This window comes from Globicephala melas, chromosome 6 (genome assembly GCF_963455315.2).
Source record: "Globicephala melas chromosome 6, mGloMel1.2, whole genome shotgun sequence".
Lineage (NCBI taxonomy): Eukaryota > Metazoa > Chordata > Mammalia > Artiodactyla > Delphinidae > Globicephala > Globicephala melas.
The window spans coordinates 26,441,352-26,454,433 of record NC_083319.1 but is presented as its reverse complement, the minus strand read 5'-3'; the positions used below and the strand labels follow the sequence as shown (position 1 = coordinate 26,454,433).

At 44.2% G+C, this 13,082-nt stretch overlaps 1 protein-coding gene across 11 annotated transcripts in view; it reads left to right on the top strand.

Moving 5' to 3' along the window:
* ZNF462 (zinc finger protein 462) overlaps window positions 1-13,082 on the top strand; it is a 145,254-nt gene that overhangs the window by 71,490 nt on the left and 60,682 nt on the right. For all 11 annotated transcript variants that reach the window (XM_060300666.1, XM_030859115.2, XM_030859112.2 and 8 more), the window contains 2 exons: window positions 843-961; window positions 5,334-5,528. In XM_060300666.1, the coding sequence (XP_060156649.1) occupies window positions 843-961; window positions 5,334-5,528 (314 nt within the window). The remainder of the gene's footprint in view (window positions 1-842; window positions 962-5,333; window positions 5,529-13,082) is intronic.

Here is a 13,082-nt window from a genome sequence, read left to right as displayed (position 1 = left end):
GTGTGGAAAGGGCTGCTTTGGGGCTTGGGAGAACATTATATATTTAAATGGTAAGCAGTACTGTTCCCATATGAGTTATTTAGAATGGAATCTAGTTCTCCGGGGCATTGATACAAATTAAATTAGAACATCTTCCCACACCTCGTTGGGTAGATTTATTATTTTTTTAGAGTAGTAATTATTATGAAATACTGGGAAATTATAATTAAATCATTTCTTTATAAGTTGCTTCTGGAATACGGATGTACAGCAAACATGGTTTTATCAGAAGGCATGGCCAGCCTTTGGATCACATGATTTCCTGTAAACACACCTGCAGTGGACCTCCATATTTAGAAAGACCTTGAAAATAGCCCATTGCAAGTGCCCTGCTCAAGCGTTCACAGCGGAATTAAGGTTTAAGAAGGAAGTCAGCCTTTTTTACATGCAAAATTTCTCTAATTCCCTTTTTTTTTTTTTTATGGTGTAAGTTCAAGGACTCTTTGATAGGCACCTCATTGACTTTTCAGAAAACTTAAATTTGTCCATATTTTACCTTTTCCTTTTAGATGCCCTCTTCTACTTCACAGTGCTTTAGAGAAGGGAAAATAAGTCTACCAAGACCTGTTTCCATTGCCATGTCTCTCAAGCCAAAAAAAATTTTGATCTCTTCTTTCCTTTAGCTTCTCCAACTCTTGCCAGTTTGCGTTTGTTCGTTTTTTCCCTCCTGTAAGCACCATCCTTGGAAAGTAACAAAATGACTTTGAACAGCTTAGAAATGGGATTTCTGGAAAAGGGCAATGAGAAAATGTTGGATGCAATTTTTAATATTGTCATTTCCTTTTCTCTTCTTCTGCATCAAGTTTGGATCGCCATATGCAAACCCACCACGGACACCATAAACCTTTCCGATGCAAGCTCTGCTCCTTCAAGTCCTCCTACAACAGCCGGCTGAAGACACACATCCTCAAAGCTCATGCTGGTGAGTTGGTGTTCGCGGTGCGCTGGTTCCCTGAGTTTGAAATTTAATAGTCTTCAGTGAGTGAAATTTTTAAGTCTCTTGCTCCATACACATGAGAATAAGGTTCTCTTGAGATGGTTGTGTATTCAGTTTTATTTTGACCTAATTAAAAAAATAAAAGAATGGCCCAAAGGCAAAATAATACCAAGTACCATGTCACGCATGTCATAGTTGATTCGTGCAGCTAACACATACCTACTGACAGATTCTTGCTACTCACAGGTTCTGTTTTCTAGAGAAATTTCTAAATTACCTGGACTTTCTAATGGAAATGCAAGAATTGGTACATCTCCTGAAGATAATTTCCAACTAAAATAAAGTGATAGTCTTGGGGACGTTCAAAGGGACACAGAGACCTCAGGATGTGTGAGATTTCTCATGAGATGCCCTTAGATGCATTTCCACATCCCAGATAAGAAATGACCGTGGGTCATGAGTGTCCAGGAGTTGTGTTGATCTCCATCACTCTATCATCCCATCTCATCGTGCTCGTCTCATGAACATCCCTTACGTACCAGTCTCTGTACTAATAAGCCTGGTATATTCATCATCTCATTTAATCTTCAAGGCAGTCCCAAAGGGTAGATGTTGTCACCCTCAGTGTCGGATGAAGCCACAGAGACTCAAAACCCAGTGTCCTGCTCAAGGCCACAGAGCCCATTCACTAAGAATTTGACTCCAGAACAAAAGCCTACATCCTTGTCACTCACAGGATGCTGCCTCCCTCTCTCTTCTGCTCTTTTCTACTTGGCATGTGATGGAGGATGCCCACAGGTGGCTAATCAGAACTCAACGAAGAGAGGAAAGAGGCATGAGTAAGAAAGGCAGTGTGGCAGGGTCTGGGCGGCCTCCTCCCAGGATGTCCCCAGTCCTCTGAGGAGCCCGACTCTGCAGCAGCCTGTGGCCCTCTCAGAGGTGTTGTCAGCCTTTGAGGAACTTACAACAAGCAAAGGAAAATTGGGAAACCAATAGCTTTAGAATAGCTAGCGATACTGTCAGAGATTCTTCTAGAGATCCCATCTCCCTGCTGAGTTTCCTCAGCTAGGGTGTTTAGAATTCTAGTTGAATTCTAGTTTAAAATTTTTCAATCAACTAGAATTCTTCTGTCTCATTTATTTGCTTCCCTTCCCTTATTAGCTTCCCTTCCCTTATTAGCTTCTTATTAACTGCCCAGAACCCGAGTCCTTCACTTTTGTCGTGTCCTCATCCCCTGTGGAAATACAGCCATGTCTCTACTGTTTCCTGAAGGTTGGGTCCCGTTGAACTGGCTTAATGGAGTAAAACTACGGAAGCCTTCAGGATGCCTTAAGCCCACTGGGGGTGGGGGAGGGGATGGCAGATTAGCTATATGGGCTCTTCTCTATCTGTTAGTATTTTTATATCTTCCAGAACATTTTACTAAAGTTCATGGAGTAAGAGGCTTCGGGGTTCAAACCACTCTTTTCTAACTGGTGTATATTGTAAATTATTCACTCGGGACACTGTCCTGGGGAGTTTTCCCCATAGATCTCAGCCTTGTCAAAAACACTTTACCAGTGGGAGTTGGGTAAGTGATTTGGCCTGTGGGAAAGACTTTAAAAAAGTGCCACAGGCTACACACGGACTCCAGGGCATTGAGCTGAAGTGTATATTCTTGGAGCTGACCAAGCAGACTGGTCTTCTGTGCTCGCTGGTTTGCAGGAAGGAAGCATCCAGAGAGAGAGGGTGGGAGCATCGTAATCCAGTTGTACACACACCTTGAACCGTTGGTGTCTATGACTTGGTCTTAGCTACAGAGAGTGGCTTGGCTTGGAGAAAGCCAAATCATTTTCCAGAAGACTCTTGACTCGTCTGTTCTAGATGGAGTGTTTTATTTTATTTTATAGGGTAAAAGGTAGTGTGTACTAACCAGATACCTGGATTTGAGTTCTCTCTCAGGTTATGCTACTTATAACCACCCACCAAGGTTCATATAGCCAGGTTTGCACTGGAAAACTGAGAAATGGAATAAGGAGAGCAGTAGTGTACAACATGACATATATTTATTATTTCAGTAAACACCATTATTCATACCCAGCATTATCCTGTAGCTAACAGGTCATGGTCTGAGGGGTGTGGAATTGACTGGTGTTCTCGTTCGGGTCCTCTGACTTCTTTGTGCTTCTCTTCTGCTTTGGGCTATAGTATGTTGCCTCATTCAAGGTTTTGTGTGGGTCTCTTCAAGGCTTTCTTGGAAATGCACACTTTGGGGGTCATCAGTGGTGAAAAGCAGGCTTGAATGCGGGACTTCAGATGCTGGTCTCACTTCACATGAAACCACTTAGTAATTTTCGGGGTGGCAGGAAAGTAACCATCTCAGCAGGGTAAAAGCAAGAGTGGAGGTTTAGGGCTTCCCTGGTGGCGCAGTGGTTGGGAGTCCGCCTGCTGATGCAGGGCACGCGGGTTTGTGCCCTGGTCTGGGAAGATCCCACATGCAAAAAAAAAAAAAAAGAGTGGAGGTTTACTAGCTCATTCTCGCTCTGCTTTAGTGAGCATTTGTCTATAGCACATCAGTGCTGTCCTCAGTTCATATTCACTGGTCCACAAAACCTTCGTTACTAACAATCCTTTCTTCTCTTATTCCTCTCCTTCCTTTCCCTCTTCTCTGGTTTTTAAGTTTCACTTGAAAATAAATTTTAAAAATACATGTTCATTAGAAAAAAATTGAAAATGAAAGAAGAAATACAGTCAAGGCATTCATAATCTTATTATCTGAAGACCACTGTTGTTAATATTTGATAATATTTCCTTTCAACCATTTCCTCTATAATTATTTTCCATAGTCATGATTATAATTTAATCTAAAATGTATTATGCTTTTCTGTTTATTTTTCTGAGTTTCAGTATTTTAGTTTTCTATGAATTGCCAACTCTTCGAGAATTTATTTTCATGAGTAGTAATTTATCAAGAAGATATACCCACATTTACTAAATCACTTCCCAGTGGTTGGAAATTTAGGTTGTTTCGCCCCTTTTTCAAGCATAAATAATGTATATTTCTAAACAGAGATTTCTAAGTATTCAAGGGTATTTCCTTAATATAAATTCTCAGAAGTGGAATTATTGAGTTGCAGGCATGAAATTTCTAAGCTTATTGTTATAAAAAGCAAAATTGCTTTCCGAGTTGATCGTACCAGAGTTTGTCTGTCCAGCGACATAAGGATGCCCATTTCACACCCTTCTTAAATTGCAATTCATGTAAAAGCTGACTTAGGGCAAAGATAAATCATACTCTCATTTAACTTGATCATAGTGATCTGTGCTGTATTTCAGTGGTATAAAAACAATTAAAAGGACAATACTTTGTAGAAAACAAACTTATGGTTACCAAGGGGGCGGGAGGGGGAGGGAGGGATAAATCGGGAGATTGGGATTGAAATATACACACTACTATGTATAAAATAGACAACTAATAAGAACCTACTGTATAGGTATTGTACAGGGAACTCTACTCGCTACTCGGTGATGGCCTATATGGGAAAAGCATCTAAAAGAGAGTTCGTACATGTATATGTTTAACTGACTCACTTTGCTGTACAGCAGGAACTAACACAACAGTGTAAATCAACTATACTCCAATAAAAATTAACGAAAGAAAAATACTTATTTTTACTTACATGTCCTTTTTATTGAAAAATATTGGCGCTAAATGCAGACACACGTTTATATATATAAACACACCTCTCTCAGTTAAAGAAATGACTTTCACCCATTTCTGTGCTATTGATCAGATAGGGAAATGGAGTTTTGTGCTGAGGTTCGTGAACTGGTCCCAAAAAACCCCACAGGTAGGATGTATGGAATCCAGGAGGCCTAGAGTCAGCAAGGAAGTAAATTATGAGGATAGCACAGCAGTTTGCACTGAGTGACTTCGTGCTCGGAAAGCCACCGATCGACCCTTGGAATAAGGATGGAGTGTATTATTTTCTGTGGATGATACGAAGGCTGGAATGAAAACTGACATCGTCATTTGTAGTACAGAGAGGGAGGGAGACAGACGGGAAGCCTTTGCCGAGGGAGCTACCTAGACATTTGGTTTCACGCTCTGCTGGGGAATCTACCGTAGGCTCATCCCTGTAAACAACGCATGAGATGGCAAAGGGACCAGGTCACTCGATGACGGAGCTCCTAAAAGAGTTCCGATCCTCCAGGAGCCCTGTGGTCGTGGCAGTGGGCAGGGGGTTGGTCTGGGAGGGTCCTCAGACCGTGCAGCTTGGGACGGGCTCTCTGGAGTCACTGACCCTGTTGTTCTGTCTCCCACCCGCCTCGTCCCCTGTCCCCTCCCTCTCCCCTGCCGCCGACCGTCTCCCTCCAGGTGAGCACGCCTACAAGTGTTCTTGGTGCGCCTTTTCCACCATGACCATCAGCCAGCTGAAGGAACACTCCCTCAAGGTCCACGGAAAAGCCCTGACCCTCCCCAGGCCGAGGATTGTCAGTCTCCTCTCCTCGCACGCCCACCACTCCTCCTCCCAGAAAGCCACCCCGGCCGAAGAAGTGGAAGATTCCAACGGTAAAACCGGGCTTCCGAGCCGCCATCAGTCATGGGTGGGGGGAGGTGGGCTGGGGTTAACGGCCCATCCTTCTTTCTAGAGGAAAATCTGACACGAAAACGTGGCGGTTCAAGTGAAGGAAGAAACGGGAAAAGGTTGGAACAGTATAGACATTGGAGTTGGAGGGTGAAGTGAACTCGGTGAGCATCTGTTTGGTGCTGAGGCCAGACGCCCCTGCACTGGTGTGCCCGCTGCTTGTGAAAAGAGCACGTGTGTGATGGGTTCGTGTTGGATTCTTCCGCCGTGGTTGTGAGCAAGGAGGAGGATGAATACCAGGCAGATTTCTTTCTTCGTTGACTTTTTTACTTATTGATATCCTGTCTTGTCCTAAAAAATACGTGTGCTGTGAAGTGTTCGGGGTGCCAGATGTGTACGTTAAGGACAGAATTCAGAGGGACTGGAATGGGCGAGTGGGTGGGGGCATGTGTCTGATGGGGTCACAAGAGAATTTAGGGGTAACGTAGTGATTTCTGTTAATGGCTGAAGGATGTCGAGGAAGCGTCATTTGGAAGGAGGGTGTAACTGCCCACTTTTGGAAGCTTCAGACTAAAGCTGGGAAGCCCTGGAAGGGGTCTCCTCGCTGGCAGTGTAACTAAAGCTGTAGGAGAGAGAGAACGAGAGCGAGAGATGGCGGGTGTGGCAGAGCGAGCAAAGGACGGCTTGTTGTTTCGATCCGCCCAAGAAACAGAAGGTGTTGATTACTCAGCTCACCTCAGATGACTGCAGAATCTCGTGCTTCGGAGAGGAGGGAGTCTGGAGAGTCTTAGTGATGTAGAAGACCTGAGAGCTGCTCTCTTCCGTGAGCCTCTCGTGCTAGAATCCCTTCTGCGGCATCTCTGGTAACCAGTTATCTACCCCCTAGCCTGAATACTTCCCAGGTCACGGAATGGACTATTTCCCAAGGTCTGCTACTAGGTCCTTGAGAGGAACTTAGTGGGCTGGCAAGAAAGTTCAGGGGCTCTTTGGAACAAAGGCTTGGCTTTGAATCTTACTTCTCTCAATGCCAGTTGTGTCTTCCTGGGCAATCTTAGCTTCCTAGACTCACATGACAAATTGGATAATGATACCTACTTCATGATGGCCTTGAGAGATTAATGAGAAAAGGTACATGTGTAAAATGCCTAACACAACACCTGACACATGTAGGTATTTAATAAATGGTCATGTTATTCAGCACTTTACATCCTTTGATTGCAGTTTTGGCTTTTGAGACCATTTATGACACGTATGAATTTGGGGTTGTTTTTAACGTAAGGGTTTAAAAAGATAGAATCCTCAGGTAACCTGAAGATCTGACAGCCCAACATGTCCATGTGGGCTGGTTATCCAAATAGCAAAAGAGTAAATGAGGAATCTTCATTCACAAGGTCTGGGCGAAGACAAGTGGGAGGAAAAGAAAAGGTAAGTCCTGGGATTAAAAGCTGTCGTTGCTGAGTTGTAGAACTTGGTGGCCTTTCCTTTGCATATCAGTAAACACCAGCTTAGACACAATAACTCCTTGCCGGTATTCCCGTCTTGAAGGACTTCTGTTTAACAATGAAGGCTTGTTGTAATGAATGAAGTGAGCGCGCTGTCTCCTCAGCTGTTGTGTGGCAGTTTAGCCTGTGTTTGTTGTTGTTTTCCAGGAAAACTTCAGAGTCTCAGAGTGAGGGGTGGAGAGGAGATGGGGAGAGCACATGTGAAAGGCCACAGAAGATGTCCCCTTTGCACCTTGAGATTCTGTTCTTTGTAAGAGATTGGTATATTGCAACAAAAGGCAAAATAGAATTTGATGTAAATTGTAAGGTCTTGTTTCACATGATTGTCAATGAATTGCTTTCATCTGAAATGGAAGCTATGCTTGTGGAACCATTTGGGTGAAATTGATACATCCAAACACCATTCCCAGCAAAGGCTTTTCCTGGGACATTTCTCTCCATGTTGTACCTTCTTTTCCCTTTGTCCTCCCCCCCCGCCCCCCTTGGAAGGTGGGTCTTAGTCTCAGGACAAGGGAATCCCGCAGACTACTCACTGCATGGCTTGCCTCCCTCTGTGTAGGCTGAAGAAGAGTTCAGTCAACTTCCTGAGTCTGTACTTTCTGCCAGTAGGTGTGCAACGCACAGAAGAATCATAAATGGATACAGTGCCATTCTGGCCACCCAGCAGCTTAAAATCAAATGTTTAGAGGGTATTATCAGCATGGTATTGGACTAACCGCAGCCCTAAGCCTGAAGCCTAACCTTTTTGGGGCTGATTTCAGGTTCTTGGAAGCTAGACTAGGTTAGGACCTTGGGAGGAGGGTGGTCGCAGAGACATGATGATAATGATATTGAGTAACTCTCTGCATGACACCGATAGTCTGTTCAGCCCCAGGGAGGTAATTTGGCAACATATAAAAGTGTTTTCCTTTCTTCTTCTAAAGAAAGAACACAATGAATGTGAAAGCTCTGGGTGACAACTCGTTAGTGAGGCCTACACAGAACTCATTGGACCTGTGCTGTTTTTAATGTATATAAGTAACCTGGATCAGTGGGTCCACAGTGATTTGTTTAATTCGGGTGAGGTAAACCCAAAGGTTTAAGGTGGGGTAAACAGAAAAAAGGCATCAAATGGGCTGTTCTCATGAATGGATAGAGTGGAAAGAAAAATTAATAGTGTGTCCGTTCAAAAGATACTTTCTTGAATCCTTCTGATGTAGGTCTTGCAAGGTTTTGGATGCCCAAGAATGATGGAAGAGGTTGAAAATGGGAAGGCTGTCTGCTAGGGAGCTGAGTGGTGGATTCCTAGAAGTGGCTACATCTGGGGGACGAAAAAACAGCTGTGGGGCTAGACAGTAGCCTGTAAATCACGCCTTGAATGGTGTTTGAAACACGCATGTGAAATCCAGTTGCACATTTTAATAGGGGGAAGCTGTAGGGCCATTGGCCCTCAGTTAAGGTTTCCCACACTGCAGATGCCAGGGCGCTCTGAACACAAGAACCGAAAATGTGTTGCAGGCCTCGGGGGGAGTAGAGATCTATAAAGCCAGGGAAATCACCAGCGTGTCCTTGGCTTTCTGATCCCCTAGTGCGGGATGTGAATAAAACGACTGGACACGCTCGCTGCTGTGTGCAGTGGTCAAATGCTTGCAGTCTTGCGAGCGAGCCAGCGTTCTCCGGCAGAAGGAAACGGGCTGAACAGGAAGGTTCTTCCCTAGCTGCTCTCCCTCGCGGTGCAGAGGGGAGCCCTGTAAGGGAGGCAGATGTGAGAAGGTGGAGGGGTGATTTCGCTCCCACTGCCTGGCCGCACACCTGTTCTGGACATAAACAGAGCTCTTAGGCTCTGGGCTATCAGTCTTGACATGTCTCACCAGCACGTGGATCCTCTATATGTCCTTCATGATTGGCGGTTGGAAAGAAAAGCAGTGCTGATTCCGTGTATAAGATCATGGGAAATGACACTTAATTGCTGTTCTAAACAGTGCATTAAGGGGAAATCATAAGGTTGTCAACAAGAGGAAGTGCTCTGCTGTGTTTGTGTTTACTGGGTTCTTTCTGCCATATAAAATAGAGGACTGGGTTTTTTCAGGCTATCTCCGAGTCTGTGCTTTCAGTACAGAAAAACACACATATACGTACATCTATAAAACAAGAAAGAAACTAGAGCAGTGTCGTTTCATTATGAGATTTGTTTAGGCCTGAGTAGCTCCACAGTGCCTGGGCAGTGGATGTGTAATTTAAAATTCAGCTCTATCCTTAGTAAGAAGTCAGGCCACTGGTGACGTTCCATCTTTTTCCTCCCTCGAATTTCCCCTAAAGAATAGCTGATTTTATTTCTTCTCTCTGTCCAGTTATGCTGTACAGAATGGCCTGTTTTAGGGAAGTAGCTAGCGTGGTACGCTTAAAACAAAAATCTGACACGAAGAGCAGGTGCAAAAAATAAATAAGGTGTGTGAGAATTAGGTAGTTTTTCAGTCTGTGCCCTATGGCAGCCTAGGGAAAACACCAAGAACTTTCGGTCATGAAATCCTTCCCCTTGTAAGATAGATCTCATTGTAGCCCACCCAGCAGAGAAGTCTTTGCTAGTATGAATTGGTAGAAAAATGTAAGGAGCTTTGTGATTTTTTTTTTTTTTTTTTAAGAGAAGAATTTTCTGTTACAACTTTTCATTTGGCTTCTCGGTTCTAATCTCTAGAATAATATTTGATAAGCACTATTTTTATCAAGGCATCTCTCATCAGAAAACCACAGGCACTTCTCATGTCAAAATCCAAGTCCTCTGCCTTGCATTCAGAGTTCACCACTCGGTCCCACATTCTCCATCCTGAGTGGTCTCTCCAACAAATACTTACGTTTCCAGACATCTCTGTACTTGCTGTCCCCAGCATCTTCCGCCTTCATTTCCACTTCCATGCATCTAAAGAAGCTCTGCTGGGAGCTTGGAAGGATTTCTTCCTTGTCCGCTTCTGTCTACCAGTCTCTGAGTTTAACTTCTTCTAAAGACTGACATGTACCAGCCCCAGCCCTACTCTGATTTCTCGTCGATTGATGATCTTCTTGGTGTTCATTTGACCTTTTGGATATGCTGTTGGTTCTGTCCCCTAATTTTCCAATGGGAATAGTTAGGTAGATACTTATGAAATACTGACTTCTCGTAACTGACCAACGATTTCTTGGCGGCATCACAGTTTTCAGTTCAGTTAATTGTACCGAGTCTCCTAGCCTGTCTGACTAACTCCACAGGACCAAGCTGTACAGCGGTAAGTTAATTTCATTTCCATTTAAGAGGCAAGTTCAAAAGACAGAGGATCCAAAGATGAAACCTTAGGGATTGCTGTAAGAGAAGCTTTCTGACACATCAGTCTGCCAGGAGGAAATGATCTTCCTTGACCAAAGAGTGTTTCCAACTTTATCATTGTTCCCTGGATAACGAGACCTTCTGTACAGAAGTGGGAAACTGAAGTTTGAGACAGGGTGTAAGCCTTCCTAGTACTCAGGAGGAGACAGGAAGTGTGGTGGCACTGGGGAGATGGGCATTACCAGTGTGGCTACCTGGGAGCAGAGCGCCTTGGAGCAAGCGTACATTAATCATTTGACCCTGGAATGGACTAGCTTGTTCTCTGCGTCTGTGTCAAAAAACATACAGTGTGGGCTTCCCTTGGTGGCGCAGCGGTTGAGAGTCCGCCTGCCGATGCAGGGGACACGGGTTCGTGCCCCGGTCCGGGAAGATCCCACATGCCGCGGATCGGCTGGGCCCGTGAGCCATGGCCGCTGAGCCTGCGCGTCCGGAGCCTGTGCTCCACAACAGGAGAGGCCACAACAGTGAGAGGCCCGCGTACCGCAAAAAACAAAACAAAACAAAACAAAAACCATACAGTGTTTGGTTGCTGTTAAATCCAGTTCGGAGAAGCTATAGAGTGAACCTGACCAACAAAACTCAATAGATGAGTAAAAATCTTTTACTCTCCCTGAAAATTTTGCCCACCAGCCTTTTAACATAATATATGGGTTAGAGGAGACTTGTAGTGGTTAATTTCTACAAGCCATAAATCAAGGATTGGCACACTTTTTCTGTAAAGGGCCAGATCAAAAATACTTTCAGCTTTGTGGGCCATAGAGTCTCTGGTAGAACCAGTTAAGAGTGCCACTGTAATGTGAAAGCAGCCGTAGACAATATGTAAACAGATGGGCATGGCTGTGTTCCAATAAAACTTTATGTGCAAAAGCAGGGGAGGCTGGATTTGGCCCATGGATTGCATGTTGCTGAACCCTGCCATAGATGACTGGTGGAAAAAATTACAGCAATACCCATGAAATTAATCCTGTCTTTAATAAATGTCATTATAGACCTTTATATTTAACATATAGACTATTTCTAGATGTCACTTAAAATATAACTTGACCTAAATATATTCTTTGTTTCATATATGAAATGTAGGGCATTAAGTAGAGCTTTAAAACTGTTATTGTGTGAATTACACTTATGCTTGAAAGAAAATCTTCTCTAAGAATTGTATTGAGTCTGGCACCAAACTATCAATTCATTTAACCTTGACTGCAGCAATACTTGACACTTAAAAATTAAGATCTGAGATGCCTGCTTTTTGAAGAGAAGCTTTTCAGATTTCTAAATAGGTCAGACATAAAATTCAATCTTTAAGAGGATCCAGTTAGTTGCTAGGGCATCAGACCCTTCCACACAGGTTCCAGTTGCAGTCGGATTTCTCTTGGGGTGAAAGAAAGAAGAGTGGTTTCTTTAAAAATGACTCCTGAGTGAATAATTGTGAAATACAAAGATCCACGTCGTTTATAGCACGTGGGATACAAGGCATAATTTCAGTGGCTTGGCCGTCATTTTTGTTTTTAAATTAATTTTTAATTTATTTTTGGCTGCATTGGGTCTTTGTTGCTGTGTGCGGGCTTTCTCTGGTTGCGGTGAGCGGGGGCTACTCTTCGTTGCGCTGCATGGGCTTCTCATTGTGGTGGCTTCTCTTGTTGCAGAGCACGGGCTCTAGGCGCACAGACTTCAGTAGTTGTGGCACGTGGGCTCAGTAATTGTGGCCCGCAGGCTCTAGAGCGCAGGCTCAGTAGTTGTGGCACATGAGCTTAGTTGCTCCGCAGCATGTGGGATCTTCCCGGACCAGGGCCCGAACCCGTGTCCCCTGCATTGGCAGGAGGATTCTTAACCACTGTGCCACCAGGGAAGCCCTTGGCCGTTATTTTTTAATAGGTTCTGCTGGTCTCAAAATTATCTGGCCAGAGAATACTAACCTTCCCTTTTTTGACTTCAGAATTTCTACATTAAAATCTGATCTAGAGGGCTTCCCTGGTGGCGCAGTGGTTGAGAGTCCGCCTGCCAATGCAGAGGACACAGGTTCGTGCCCCAGTCCGGGAAGATCCCACATGCTGCAGAGCAGCTAGGCCCGTGAGCCATGGCCGCTGAGCCTGCGCGTCTGGAGCCTGTGCTCCGCAACGGGAGAGGCCACAACAGTGAGAGGCCGCGTACCGCAAAAAAAAAAAAAAAAAAAAAAATCTGATCTAGAGTTTATTTTAGTGCTTATTATGAGGAGTGGCATTTCTCCTATAAAGACTTAAGAATTCTGTAACTCCAGTGGTGCAGAGTGGTACAGATGATTCCGCATCTTCTATTAGACATCCAAAAGTCTTCAGCGGTTAAATTATAGACCTTGCCCTCATCAGCAAATAGGGAGCCTCCGAAATTATCACTACCCTGTAGTCGAATATCATGTGATAGACCCTTCCCAAGAAACCCACCTGCCTGAGATTTCTGTGACTTTCTGAATTCGCCACAGTTTCATGTGCCAAGGATTGAAAAACATTTCAAATATAAGCTTTCCATGTCCTGGGAACTCAGTCAACTCGCCCATCTCCCTCTTCCCATGCCAAGAAAAACATTTGTTCCTCAGAAGTACAAGCATATACTACCCAACTCATTCAGAGCTAGTTCCTAGCAACACCAGAATTTGCTTCATAATTCCGCAGCTGACTTTTGCATTTCTTGGTTGGAGGTTACCTTAAAGTCCTCCAGAACCTCAG